At 38.4% G+C, this 12,884-nt stretch overlaps 2 protein-coding genes across 2 annotated transcripts; both read right to left on the bottom strand.

Annotated features, from left to right (window-relative positions):
• Positions 1–1,595: 1,595 nt before the first annotated feature.
• On the bottom strand, positions 1,596–2,400 carry LOC122518670 (histone-lysine N-methyltransferase SETMAR-like). The gene is made up of 3 exons (XM_043637702.1): positions 2,211–2,400; positions 1,900–2,132; positions 1,596–1,796 (listed from the first exon to the last, which is right to left on the bottom strand). Exons 1-3 carry the CDS (start codon positions 2,398–2,400, stop codon positions 1,596–1,598), a joined length of 624 nt encoding a protein of 207 aa, XP_043493637.1.
• Positions 2,401–6,406: 4,006 nt separating this feature from the next.
• On the bottom strand, positions 6,407–7,495 carry LOC122518669 (piggyBac transposable element-derived protein 1-like). Its single transcript, XM_043637701.1, has one exon. The coding sequence runs from the start codon at positions 7,493–7,495 to the stop codon at positions 6,407–6,409; it is 1,089 nt and encodes a 362-aa protein (XP_043493636.1).
• Between the last annotated feature and the right edge of the window lie 5,389 nt (positions 7,496–12,884).

Raw genomic sequence — 12,884 nt, 5'->3', positions numbered from 1 at the left:
GGAGGCAAGAATTTCAAGACCACAGCGGACCAGTCTTATCAGGCTTGTGGGTCTCAAACAACATCAAGGTTGGAGACATTAAAATTGGAAGAGGACGGCCTAAGGAGGTCACCGTTACTGACCCAACGGCAATATGTCTGGCGGCTCTTTAAAGAAGGAGGATAATCTTCAACTTTACCTCCATTCGTGTCCTGGCACTGAGGCCAAGACCCTTAGATTCCACAGATGCCTAGCTAGGGGACATGTTGCGGTTTCGTGTCCTGCTCAAGCTGCTAGGGTAGGAGTCTGCTTTGTGTGCGGGGAACCAGGCCACGTGGCAAAGGAATGCCCTGTAAGCCCAGGTGCCCAATCTGCGTCGAGGCAGGTCGACCGCAAACGGGTCATAAAGCAGGTTCGTGGGAGTGCCTGGTTGTTTCTTCAATAAAAAGAGGACGTAGTGTTTGGAGGGGCTCAGGGTCTACCCTGCGTAGACTCTGGTCCTTCTCCAAACTGTAAAACATTAACACGTTGACTGCCGTGTCACTCGTATTCGGGAGACAGCTAAAGTTCTTATCAGGCCACGTCACCCGTATTCGGGTGACAGCAAGAGTTCTCATCGAGCCGTTTCCCCCCTACTTCCGTGACTCCTTCCAAAGGATTTCCGAACATATTTAGGTAAATATTTGACAGGAGATAATAATACCGTTGAATTTTTTTAAAAATCGATTATTAACAAAATTATTTACAGTGCAAAATATTGAAGCATTTACTGCAAAGTTTCGGTTGACCAGGGCAGTTTGGACAAAAAGTAGTAAGTTTTCTGAGATTTGCTCGTGTCTTTGATTGTTCTTGTTCTTGCCTTTTATGTGCCTAACACCGTTTGCATGCGCGTTTAAGGCCTTTCCCGAAATTATTTCTGCGAACTGCGATGAAATGCGTATTTCGTCGAACCAAAGAGACGGCTAAATCTTTACTCAGTCCTAGTAACCTTGCAGCAATCAGTTCTCTGAATCGTCTAATATTTACAGTTTTTTTTTCGCAATTTTGTAAACGACCAAGGCGTTTACAATTGACGTCCCCAGCAGAATGTTAACACCAAGCTTTCTATACCACTTGATTCCTTTCCTCATCGTCGTGGCACAGGAAATTATGTTTTAATATCTTCTTCTCCGCCTAGTTCTCCAACTATATTACTAAAAACATCCTGAGGGATGTCGCCTTTTCTAATCATTCCAGCCTTGATAAGGGCATCAAAGGTGGACTTCTTTGGTTTGGGATAATCTCTCGAGGTTCCTGCCACAGCTAAATCCTTGGAGGGCCCAGCTTGAGGAATGTCCTTTTTACCCTTGCGGTCCATACTGAAAAAACAATATTCTTCTCGAAATATATTAGGTTGTCCAGAAAATTCGTGATGATATTTTAGGACAAATAAAACGCAGCTCATTTAAATATTGATATACATTAATTAAATTGTATAGGTACTATTCTGCTTCACAATCTTTCTCCATCTTTCCTGTAGCTTGAGAATTCCGTCCTTTCAGAACCTCTCAGATTTCTCGGCAAAAAATTTATCCAAATGGGTTTTGATCTCATCCGAAGAGTCGACATTTTTTCCATTAAAGGAATTTTGTAACGACCGGAAAAGGTGGAAATCCGACGGCGCAAGGTCTGGCAAATACGGTGGATGGGGTAAACATCCCAACAAACTCTAACAATTTTTGTTGAGTCCTCAAAGACACATGCGGTCGCGCATTGTCGTGATGAAACACGACGCCCTTCCAATTCGCAATTTCTGAACGTTTTTGTTCAATTGCTGTCTTCAATTTATCAAGTTGAGAACAATACTTTTCCGAATCTATCGTTTGGTAAAAGCTCATAATATAAGACTTCTTTCCAATCCCACCATATACAAAGCATTACCTTTTTCGGATGAAGACCGGCTTTTGGGGTGACTAAAGGTGGTTCATCACACTTTCTCCAGGACCTTTTCTTCTTCTTCTCGTTGCGCTTGTAAAGCAAGTCGCAAATGGAGATGCGGTCCAACAGATTTTTCTCTGTTAGATCGTGCGGAACCCATATATCAAGGCGGCTTACATAACCAAGCTTCACGGTATGATCGTGTATGGTTGATTTTGATGGACATAGCATTCCTGCTAATTGACGTAATGTCGAGCGTGGGTTGTTCTCGATTTCTGTTCTAATCATATCTTAGTTTGTGGTGGACGGCCTACCTGGGAGTTCTTGATCTTCCAGGTCGAAATTTCCAGCTTTAAACCGAGCAAACCACTTTTGCACAGTTCTTTCGGCTACAGCATCCTCGCCATAAACAGCGCATATCTTATTTGCCGCTTGTGTGGCAGTTTTGTTCTTTCGGAAAAAGAAAAGCATTAAATGCCTATAATGCACTTTATTTGCCACCATATTCTAAGGCGTACAAAACTGATAAAAATTAACGAATCTTAACCAAACTTTTTTCCAAATATAACTGAAGCTATCTCTTTTAGAATATGTACACATGTCATTTGATTTTAATAATTGTGATATATTCAGTCAGGTCTCTCGCGCTACCTACCGAAAATCGGCACGAACTTTCCGGACAACCCATTATATAGTTATTGTTACTCTGACACACTTGGGTTAGTTCTCAAGAGATGAAGATCCCGTCGAATCTGGTTGTAGACTTTAGGGTTATTCCTCCTGGTCAATAGGTGGTAAAATAATACACCAAGTAGTTATCTACTTGCAAACCCAACTGCACATCACAACGAATTCCCCTTTAAATCTACCTTGACAAACAGAGTCTTTGGAATCTACAAGCATAAGCAGCAGGATGAGTGATCAGATGTACTTGTATTTATTAAGCGTTGTATGTCTGTCAATGTGAACTGATCGTTCTACGATCTACAAGTAGTTCGTTTGCTGGATATATTTCGATCGTTTCGAACGCGCGGCTACTCAGAGATTCTCGGAGATACGTGTGTTTCTCTAAATCGTACATATCGGTTCGCGCGTCTATAAAGGAAGGTTGAGAAGCTATCTTTGGATGAGAGCCGTTTTCCTGGTCTCCGTCGAATTTCGGTACTCCAATACATCGTAATTTAACTGGTCATTCGGTTGTATTGGTGGTATTGATAGTTATGCTGGTATCGCTCGCGATGTTAACCGCGAATGTTGTGTTTGGTTGGGTTCTCGCTTGATTCTGCAATGTAAGCTGCTATTTCAACAACTTAAGAGCCACATGGAACAATTTTTGGAGTTATTTTCCATATTAACTGATTATAACTCTCATTATAGTTTTATGTAAATCCACCAGCACACATTTCGAATTATTTTACGTTGCTAAGGTCTTCATAAATTGGATATATAGCTTCAGCAACATCAGCTGGTAAAGTTGGATAATCATGGGTGTAAGAAGATAATGTGTCTGTTGCTAGCGTTTGCTGCCAATTACACCATGAACCTTCTCCACCTGGGCACCACATTTCGTTTTGAGGCTTCTCATCAGTCAACCAATATTAAAAGACTTCACCGCCGCCTCCCAGATCCCTCCGAAGTGTGGTGATCGAGGGGGGATGAAGTGCCACCTGATCCCCTCATCCGATAGCTTACGCGAAATGAGATCTTGTATTTCGTTCGCGGCGCCTACGAAATTTGCTGCATTATCAGAATATATATCAGAACATTTTCCTCGGCGAGCCATAAATCTCCATAGCGCCGCCAAAAATGTCTCGGTCGTCAAATCGCTTACTAATTCTAAATGTACTGTATTTGCCAAAATTCCTCCAACATGGAGTCCTCCGGCGATTGGATTAAGCGTTAATTATCGCCTCTACTTCCGATTATGGTGATATATAAATATCACCTTCACCCATTTGCATCATCGCTCTACTTAAGCTTCCACATCGAAACATCAGCGACGTTCAACAAACGAATGACGCGTATCACCACGCGCGGTCGATCGTATGTGCAGTAACGGGCAACGAAATTATCGATGATGATTCATGATAAAAATTCATCGAGCTCATTAAAAATGTACTTTTTAAACGATTTATACAAAGTATTATATCGCATTTTACATTTTTTTACACAAAAGGATAAACAAATATTTTTTTATAAATAAAATAAACTTATTTTAGTTAAAATGAACATATAAATAAATTAACGTTCGTGAAATTCTTTAAAGTGGTCAATACATAATGCTTTATAACAAACATGGCATTTAAATACTGTCTCCCTTCGAATTGACATACTTAGGCATAGAACGCATCGTTTTGAAATTTTATTTCCCTTTGCTGGAGTTGCAGGTATCCGTACAGGAAAATGTCTGCCAGTAAATCTCGTAATGGAATCATTGACAGGTGCCTTATTTACATTCATATTGGGTAAATATTTATCAATAATTTCTTCAGCTAATAACTGTTTAAACACATGAAACGATCGATCTTTCTTATGATTTTTAAAAATTACATAAGTTTAATTTTTTTGACGTTTTTCTTCTGGTCTATAGTCATCAGATGAGACATCACTTTCAACATCTTCAGAAATATTTTCTACACAGATTTCATTTTTATGTATAAGTTCTTCATCATTTGCAGTAATATTTTCAGAAAGAATTTGCAATGTTTTATTAAAAATTTCTTCGCTAATCAACAACATATATACAACAAAAGTCAAAGCTTTAAAACCTTTTTTCTCATAAACGACTGCGTATTTTGAAAAAACCATTTTCCATGATAACACCTTAAAAGTATACTGCTAATATACCAAAGCTCGTTAAGATCTGTGGGGGTCCCAGTGTAAGGTTCCCTTGTTAGTCAGTTCACGCTCGACACTGTCACTGTTTACCGAGCGCGACCACTCACAAGATATGAGAGCTGCAGCGAGAATGTAATCGTCCACAGCCCTCGCATCCTATTTAGGGAAGCCACTATTTCTCGAGCGCAAGTTTCGGAAACCTGTAGCATCATGACAATACTTAAATTAAATATACAAATGGTCCGAAAGGGACTCAGCCTCATCCACCCTCCAATCCGATAAGTGGACACCAGCAGTTTGCGAACCCCACGACCCTTGCGGCTGAACGCACGTGAGGCGGCCAGCTTGGTTAAACATGCTAATGTTTAACCTATTGGCCCATACGCAGAGCAACTCACCCCTAAGGTTGCTTCTGCCTTCCGGATACCACCTAGTGGACCGGGCATTAAAGTCGCCAGCTACCAGCGATGGAAGGGCAGGAAACCTTCGGTATAGCTCTTCGAGCTCATCAAGGAGTCTACAAAACATATCAATGTTCTTGCTGAGTTGAAAGTAGACAAAAACTACCAGCAAGTCCTTCCCTCACTTGACTGCTACAAAGAAAAAACCCCGATGCACTAGGCTACAGGGTCTTTCACTTCTATCCACTAGCACTGCAGAAAGAGGAGGTCCCCTCAAGGGACGAAAACCATCTCTCGTTCCTGTGAGGGACTCACCATGGTTCCGCAATGATCGCGACGCTTGCACCTGTCTCTAACATTTATTGCGCTAGCAAGTCCTGGGCGCGACGTGCGTGATTAAAATTAACCCTTTACACTCGGGACCTTTTTCGCGCGGGGCACCAGCAACTCGAAGCGTTTCGTAGCGTATTTGGTGAATTTCTTACCTCTAACTTAAAATGATTACACACATAAAGTAACACATAATACTTTTATATTTTAATAATAAATGTATCTTTACATTTTTAAGATGATAATTTCTGAAACGTTACTCTTTGTAATTTTGCATTGTATTGTATTTGAGATAACAACCGCCGAGATGCATGCCCGGCTTGTCGGGACAAGTGTCACAATAATACGTTGTTTGGTGTCTTATGCCGGGCTTATTTCTTCGGGAGCAGACTTTGCAATCTTTTCTAACTCCTGTTAAAATGCTATGCAGCTTTCCATTTAGGCGGATGTTTTCGGATTCGGCGGTTGAAGTCGAGGCTCGGTCGCGCGGCTGGTGGAAATCTCCAGTCAATTGCTTGACTAATTTCTTCAAATATCGTAGGTGATTAAGCGGCCGTTCGCTTCTCTGTTGTTTAGTGGTTTTATAAAAAATATATGAATTGATTAAACAAATTTTAAAACCCCCCAAAAAGAGTTTACGCCACCATTTCAGAGATTTTCTTAGGAAACAATACGTTAAAGCATACTGATCGGCACGATCGACACCGCCCATATGTTTGATGTAATCTATTATTACGTTAGGTTTCTTGACGGTCACTTCTACTCCACCTCGTAAAATTTGTTTTACAGGCGTCATTCCTGCATTGTTTCAGTTGGTCAAGCATGTGACAACCCTCTTGTCCTTCCACGCTAAACATAATGTATTTCCTTTCCGGTATGCTACTGTTGATTTTTTTCCGAATTTTATTTTTTTATTTGTTCTGGTAGATGCTTTCTGTTTGTTAGATAGTTCCTGTAAGGTGGCATTTTAATTTAAATAATTCTTCGGCCAAGATATAGCTCGTGTAATAACGATCGGTTAACATATGATGTCCTTGAGCACCAGGTAGTTTTTCCAGCAGCATTGAATACAGATGCAATGGTATTCTCGTTGTCACCGGAAGGTCGCGCCTTATCAAGCTGTCTGTTGTCAAACTTCCATAATAAGGAAGAATGCCACAGATGTAACCGGTAGTTGAGTTTGCCATCGCATAAACTCGAATCCCCCGTTTGGTCGGTTTCTTCGGGTTGTAAGTAATGAAGGAGACCCGACATTGAAACTTGATCGTAGATTCATCCACACAAATTTCTCTTCCTGGTGTAAAATAGTAAACAAATTTTGAATTTATGTAATCCAGGAAACAGCTAACTAGCTGTAAGCGTGTTCGTGGTCCTGCATCTTGTCTTTGGATTGTCTGTAGATGAAGCATCCAAAAAATCTGATTAAATCTGTCTCTTGTAAACTTGTTCGAATAAAAAGGAATGTAGCTGACATCATTTCGTGACCAATATTCTTGCAAATTTGCCAACGGCATTGTCCCCATATTTATTATCACACCAATAAACGCCCACATTTCTTCGATGGTTACATTCCGCCAATTTCGCCATATCGAGTAGGGAGATAATGTCTTTCCATATAATTTTTTTGCGGCATAATTATTAGTTTCGATAACAATTTCATTCACCATTTCATCAGTAACAAAGAGTTTAAAAAAATCGAATGGTTCTTCCTTATCTAATGGTGCGTGTGGTCCTGCAGTAGTGTCGCCGGCTATGAATGGTATTCTTGACGGTGTTTCTTCAGATTCAGTGCAAGTAATCCATTCAGAACTGTACGACTGTGAGTCTTCTGTAGTATATGTATCACTGTCATATTCACTGTCTATTACTCGGATCTTTCGCCTTCTGACACCTCTCACTTCGTCACTATCGTCACTACTGCTGTTATTCTCTGTATCTTGAAGCTCTTTGTGTACAGCCGAAATTTCCTCGTTAAGCATCGTGAAATCGAACTCATCTTCACTTTGACTTAATTCAGGATCACGTTTCATGTTTTTAGGGATCAAAAACTTTAAATTCTGTAGTCTCTCTGTCACGACTGTCAGGTTCGAACTAATGCCGAAAATGCAGTCCGGTTCGTGGTTGCGGACTAATCCCAGATAAGAAAATCTTATCTCCATTTCCCTTTATACTTTATAAGATTATATAGAAAGAGCGTAAGAACCCGCGTCGAAGAAAGTAAACGAAAACAATTAGTCCCGCGTATCGAGTTACTGCAGCAAACCAAGTGGTGAGCGATAGTCACCTCTCGAGTTGCGGTAGCACACCCCATAGTGAGTGAGAGTCACCTCTCGAAAGCAAAGGGTTAATCTGTAGGATGACCGAAGCCATTGTCTTTCTACAGACTACTACCCGCAACCGCATTGTCCTGCAATATACAGGACAGAGAGGTTAGTGGCTCCTGTTCACTATTTACATTCTTGGAGGTACAAAGAACCCCAAAAGTAACTCTAATCTTTCTAGAGAGAGAATCCTTGAATTGAATAATTGTGTTCTCAAAGATAGAAAGCTGGAAATCCAGGAAAGTAAACTACCATTAATTCAAAGCAGACTAACAAGGGGACCTTACACTTAGTCCGACAAGGATTTTAACGAGCTTTGGTATATTAGTAGTATACTTTGAGGTTGTTATCGTGGTAAAGTATTTTGTCCTAACGCTCAAACATTTTTGAGAAAAAAGCTTTTGAAGTTTTGGTTTTTGTTGTGTAAATGTTTATATTATCTTGATTCGATAGTGCATTTAGTGGCGGGCTAGCGTCAGTAGTATCATTCTCGCTTCTCGCGCCGTTAGGCAGTGTTCGATCCTTCATGGGGTAGTTTTTTTTAATAATTTTTTTCTGTCTGTTTTCAAATTATTTTTTCATATTTTTTAATTTTTAAATATATACAGGAAAGAAAAATTATTTCTTATAAAAAAATTAGAAATAATAAATTTGTTCACATTTTGCGAAAATAATAAAGGAAAAGTTTATCCTTGAATTACAGGTAATATTTTTTTTTTAACAGGTATATAAAAATAGAAAAATCTTCAATATACTAACAAATAACAATCGTATATTCTAATCATTAACAATTTCATGTAGATATAATATTAGATTCATGCCTTATTAAAACCAAATAAAAGAGAAATATTTTTAAACGTTCATCAGGTTTGTTTTCAAACAGATCTTTTAAAAAATCGTTGTTTATGTAACAAGTCATCTTTCATTAATTGCGCGAGATGTAACAAAATTTATTGTTTTGAATGCTTTTACGATAACTATCACTCTGGAACCTGCGTCTAATAATAATATAGATGTAAAATAAATGTTAAAACTCATAAATATAAAAAAATTATACACTGAATTGTTAATGATTAGGATATATACGAATGTTATTTGTTAGTATATTGAAGATATATATTTTTTATTTACCTGCTAAAAAATAAAATTTTAACTGTGATTCAAATAATCAATTTCCTTTTTATTTGAGCAAGATGTTCAAAATTTATTATTTCTAATTTTTTTGTAATAAATAATTTTCTTTTACCTATATATTTAAAAATTAATAAATATGAAAAGAAATTAGAAAACAGATAGAAAAAAATTATTAAAATACACTAGCTCCACGAAGGATCGAACACTGACTAACAGCGCAAAAAGCGATAACGCTACTACTGACGCTAGCGAATCACTTGATGCACAGTCGGAATTAAAATAATATAAACATATACAACAAAAATCAAAATTTTAAACCAGTTTTCTCAAAAATGGCTAGGCATTTCGAAAAAACCCTTTACCACGATAACAAACCTAAATGTATACTACTAATATACTAAAGCTCGTTAAGATCTGTGGTGGTCTCAGTGTAAGGTACCCTTGCTAGTGGTGATCTTTACGATGTGTCTGCACTCAAAGCTGGGTATTCCTGATCAGAAGCGCACTCTCATCTTTGCCAGAAACATCATTGTGGATTTCAACGTTGACCACCATTCTAGATGGCAACTCATTCAACAGAAGTTCTAACATTTTTGGAATCACTGGACTACTCACTATCTGCAGCGCATGCAATCAATTTCAAAATGGCATTATCTGTCTTACAATATCAAAGTGGGCTTATAAGTGCTTATTACTGATGAAAGCTTCCCACCAAGCAAGCGGCTCTTGGCAAGGGTCACTACTCTACATCCTGGAAAGGACGAGGTCATCAGGGTAGTCACCCAGAAGATTGCCAACTCAACACTCATCAGACCAATTGCGAAGCTTGCACTCCTTACGACTCAGCCCTAGGATCACTACATCAACTACGTCAGCAGTTCTGTCGCTGATGCAGATGTGGCATTGGCGATGAATATCACTACGTGGCCACCAGTGTGCTCTATCCAATAGACGGACGATCTTGGGAACTTTTGTAATAAATAAACTCGACTCCAAGTAAATATAGAAATTAACGCATAGAATTTATATGTTCATACGCAATAACCCAAAACGTAACAGTAATTATAATCACGAATATCACAACAGGTTATAGTCAAAAATACATTTTATCAGCGCGAGGCTTTTGTAACGAAAAGAACAATTGCAACAAACGCAAACAAACAAACGCATCAAATATATTTTTAACCAGTTAATTAGGTCTCGGTTAGAATTATTTACCCATTCAAAAATTTCGTCTTCTGATAATTTTGTTAATACAAAATCTTCTTGTCTCATTTCATGTACAATAATGTTATTACTTTTTCGACACTTTTTGATAATATTGTAATAATCTCGTGGGATAAACAGTAAATTATTTTTTTTTAATGTCATTTCTACCACACCAAAATTTCTATCATTTGGTAAAATCGAATGTCCTGATAATAAAATTTTGTGGTCTATGATTCCCACATTATTTTCAATAGTTTGGATAATTTTTAACCACATTAAAACTAGTTTAATGTTTCTATTTTGCCCAGTACACATGTCACTGTACGCCATAATGTGTCTTTTACTTGTTAAATTTTAGAAATCTTTTTTGATGCATGAAGCTATTTCTTGAGCACCTTTGATATAATAGTTTCATCTCAAATATACGTGTGAACAATTATTGTTGCGTAATCCTACGCAAGCGAGTGAGTGAGAATCATCTGGACGTTTCGAGACGTATCGACACGTGCCGAGATATAGCGACAAAGAAACATCTTAGTTACGGTGTAACAAAGGAGCGCAGCGAACTCCTGCAGGGCGCTTTCGTTCTTCTAGCACGCGTTCTCCCACCATTTCTATTAGTCCAATCACATGCATCGACAGCTACGTTATCCAACTTTTCGGTAATTGGTCCGCGCGTTGCATCGTCTTTTTCTATAAAAGCCGCGTGCTTTCACGCTTTAATGTTATTCTACCACGAGACCTTCGAGAGATCACGTCGAAGAGAACTACACTCCTGCGCTACTATTACATCAGTGGAACAAAGGGACAAAAGGAAGAAGGCCACGTGATCAGAATTATAGTCTGCTTTGGATTACAGCAACCTCGATAGCTGCCGATAGGGAAGCTAGCGACACATCATCATCAACTGTATTTCAACCAGGGTTTTATGCCGAAAGGCTTTTCCCTACAACGAGCCAAATAAATCGTACTTATTAGTACAGACTGGGCTCAAAAAATATATTTTAATTTATTTTCACTTACCCTCATTCCTCATAAATAAACGATTCCTAACATCCATTTATAAGTGCATTTTCAACGACAAGAAAACCACCGGAGTACCGATACAAGGCGTCGGTCGTTCAACAATTATCATCATGAAAATTGTGGATACCTAAATTTAAAACATACATATTACGTTTATAATATGCTCCTGAAGTAGTTAATTTTGGATAGGGCAATGCTTTTTGCAAATCAAACGAGAAAGAAAAATAATAACTTGAATTGTGCTATACCTCTTGATCTTGTTTTATTGGATTCCTTGCTAATTCTGCTAGACTTAAATGCACATCGTGTTCCTATAAAAGATTTTTCTTATCTTCATCATCATTCGATGCTTTAATTTTAATGTTTAATAAGTCGCATTTTTGACATGTATCTTTGTGCGGTTGGTGGAAATATAAATCAAAATCTTTTTAAATATTTTTCTCTAAGTCCACTCATAACAGCTTTTATTTTATTGTCTTCGCAATGAAGCTCGTATAAATTAAACATCTCGCTAAGAGTCGGATCAAGCGAGCGCGCGCGCGCCAGTTATGTTACAGTGTACGAGGTATGAATTCACACACGTAAGTAATAACGAATGATTTATTTTTGTTCAGGTAAGTGAGTAAATAATCAAACTAAAAGAAGTTGGTTAAATACTTTTACTGATTAATACGTCGTTACAGATTGAATGCCCGACAGAGAGTGTCAGCGCCAGTCGTCGCATGGGATAAGGTTAAAATCTGCTTATCGACAGCAGGCCGCTACAATATGTGGCCGTCACGCTAAAGCTTGGCGCCACCGGCACTCTTACCGTCACGCTTCTGGTGACGAAAACTGACAACTATGATGATAGGACGCGTTGGCCGCTCGGTAACCAGATGCCTAGAGACCGGATCATATAACTCCTCCCTGCCGAAGTTCAAGGACGTCCTCGTCTTTGACATCTGGGGTATGTTGTCTCCTCTTGCTCTATTTCCCCCAGATCCTCGTCGGATTTGTATCCTTGAATTTGTAGGTTACTTTCTCGTATCAAGTGTGTTCCTTTGATCATAGTTTCGTTGCCACCATGTCTAACCAATGAATGGACAGTCCCTTGCAGATAGCCTGATTGTAGGTCCCATTAAAGTCCAAGGCGTAGTAATAATTTCCGTTTGATTATTATTGTTGATAGTAGCAAGTCTTTGGATCAGAGTGAATTCGATAGGGTTTAGGATAGGAATTTTAAGGGTTTATATGATATGGTCTTGGGTAAATACGATTGTTCCTTTAGTAAAGCGAAAATCTAACAAGCTATGATAATGTAACATAAGTTCTTTATAAGAATAAATTTCTAAAAGGTGTGCTCGAATATTTGACACTTGTTCATATGTGAGTATTTCCAGATCGAATAATTGTTCTGAAAAAACAAAGGATCTTTTTATCTTGCCTAATATCGAGAAAGTGCTGCCCCTGTGTATAAGAGTGGTTATTCCTTCAAAATATTAAATTTGATGTTCTGATCAATCAAAGCCTTTGATATGTTTGACAGACTTCCGTTGATAATTTCTATGTTAGCGTTTATATCTTTGCCAATTTTGTATATTATACTTATTGATATATTTAATGTTATAATATCCTCTTGTTGTTGATGATTAAGTAAATCCAGATTATTATTGATTTTTCTTAGTTCTTCCGCGTCTGGGTTTCCGAAAAAATATTTAACCACTGTGCCCAATCCGTCTACCAAGCC

This window comes from Polistes fuscatus, unplaced genomic scaffold (assembly GCF_010416935.1).
Source record: "Polistes fuscatus isolate 324 unplaced genomic scaffold, CU_Pfus_HIC Scaffold26, whole genome shotgun sequence".
Classification (NCBI taxonomy): domain Eukaryota; kingdom Metazoa; phylum Arthropoda; class Insecta; order Hymenoptera; family Vespidae; genus Polistes; species Polistes fuscatus.
The sequence above is the reverse complement of the archived record's forward strand: the minus strand, read 5'-3'. Positions and strand labels throughout refer to the sequence as shown.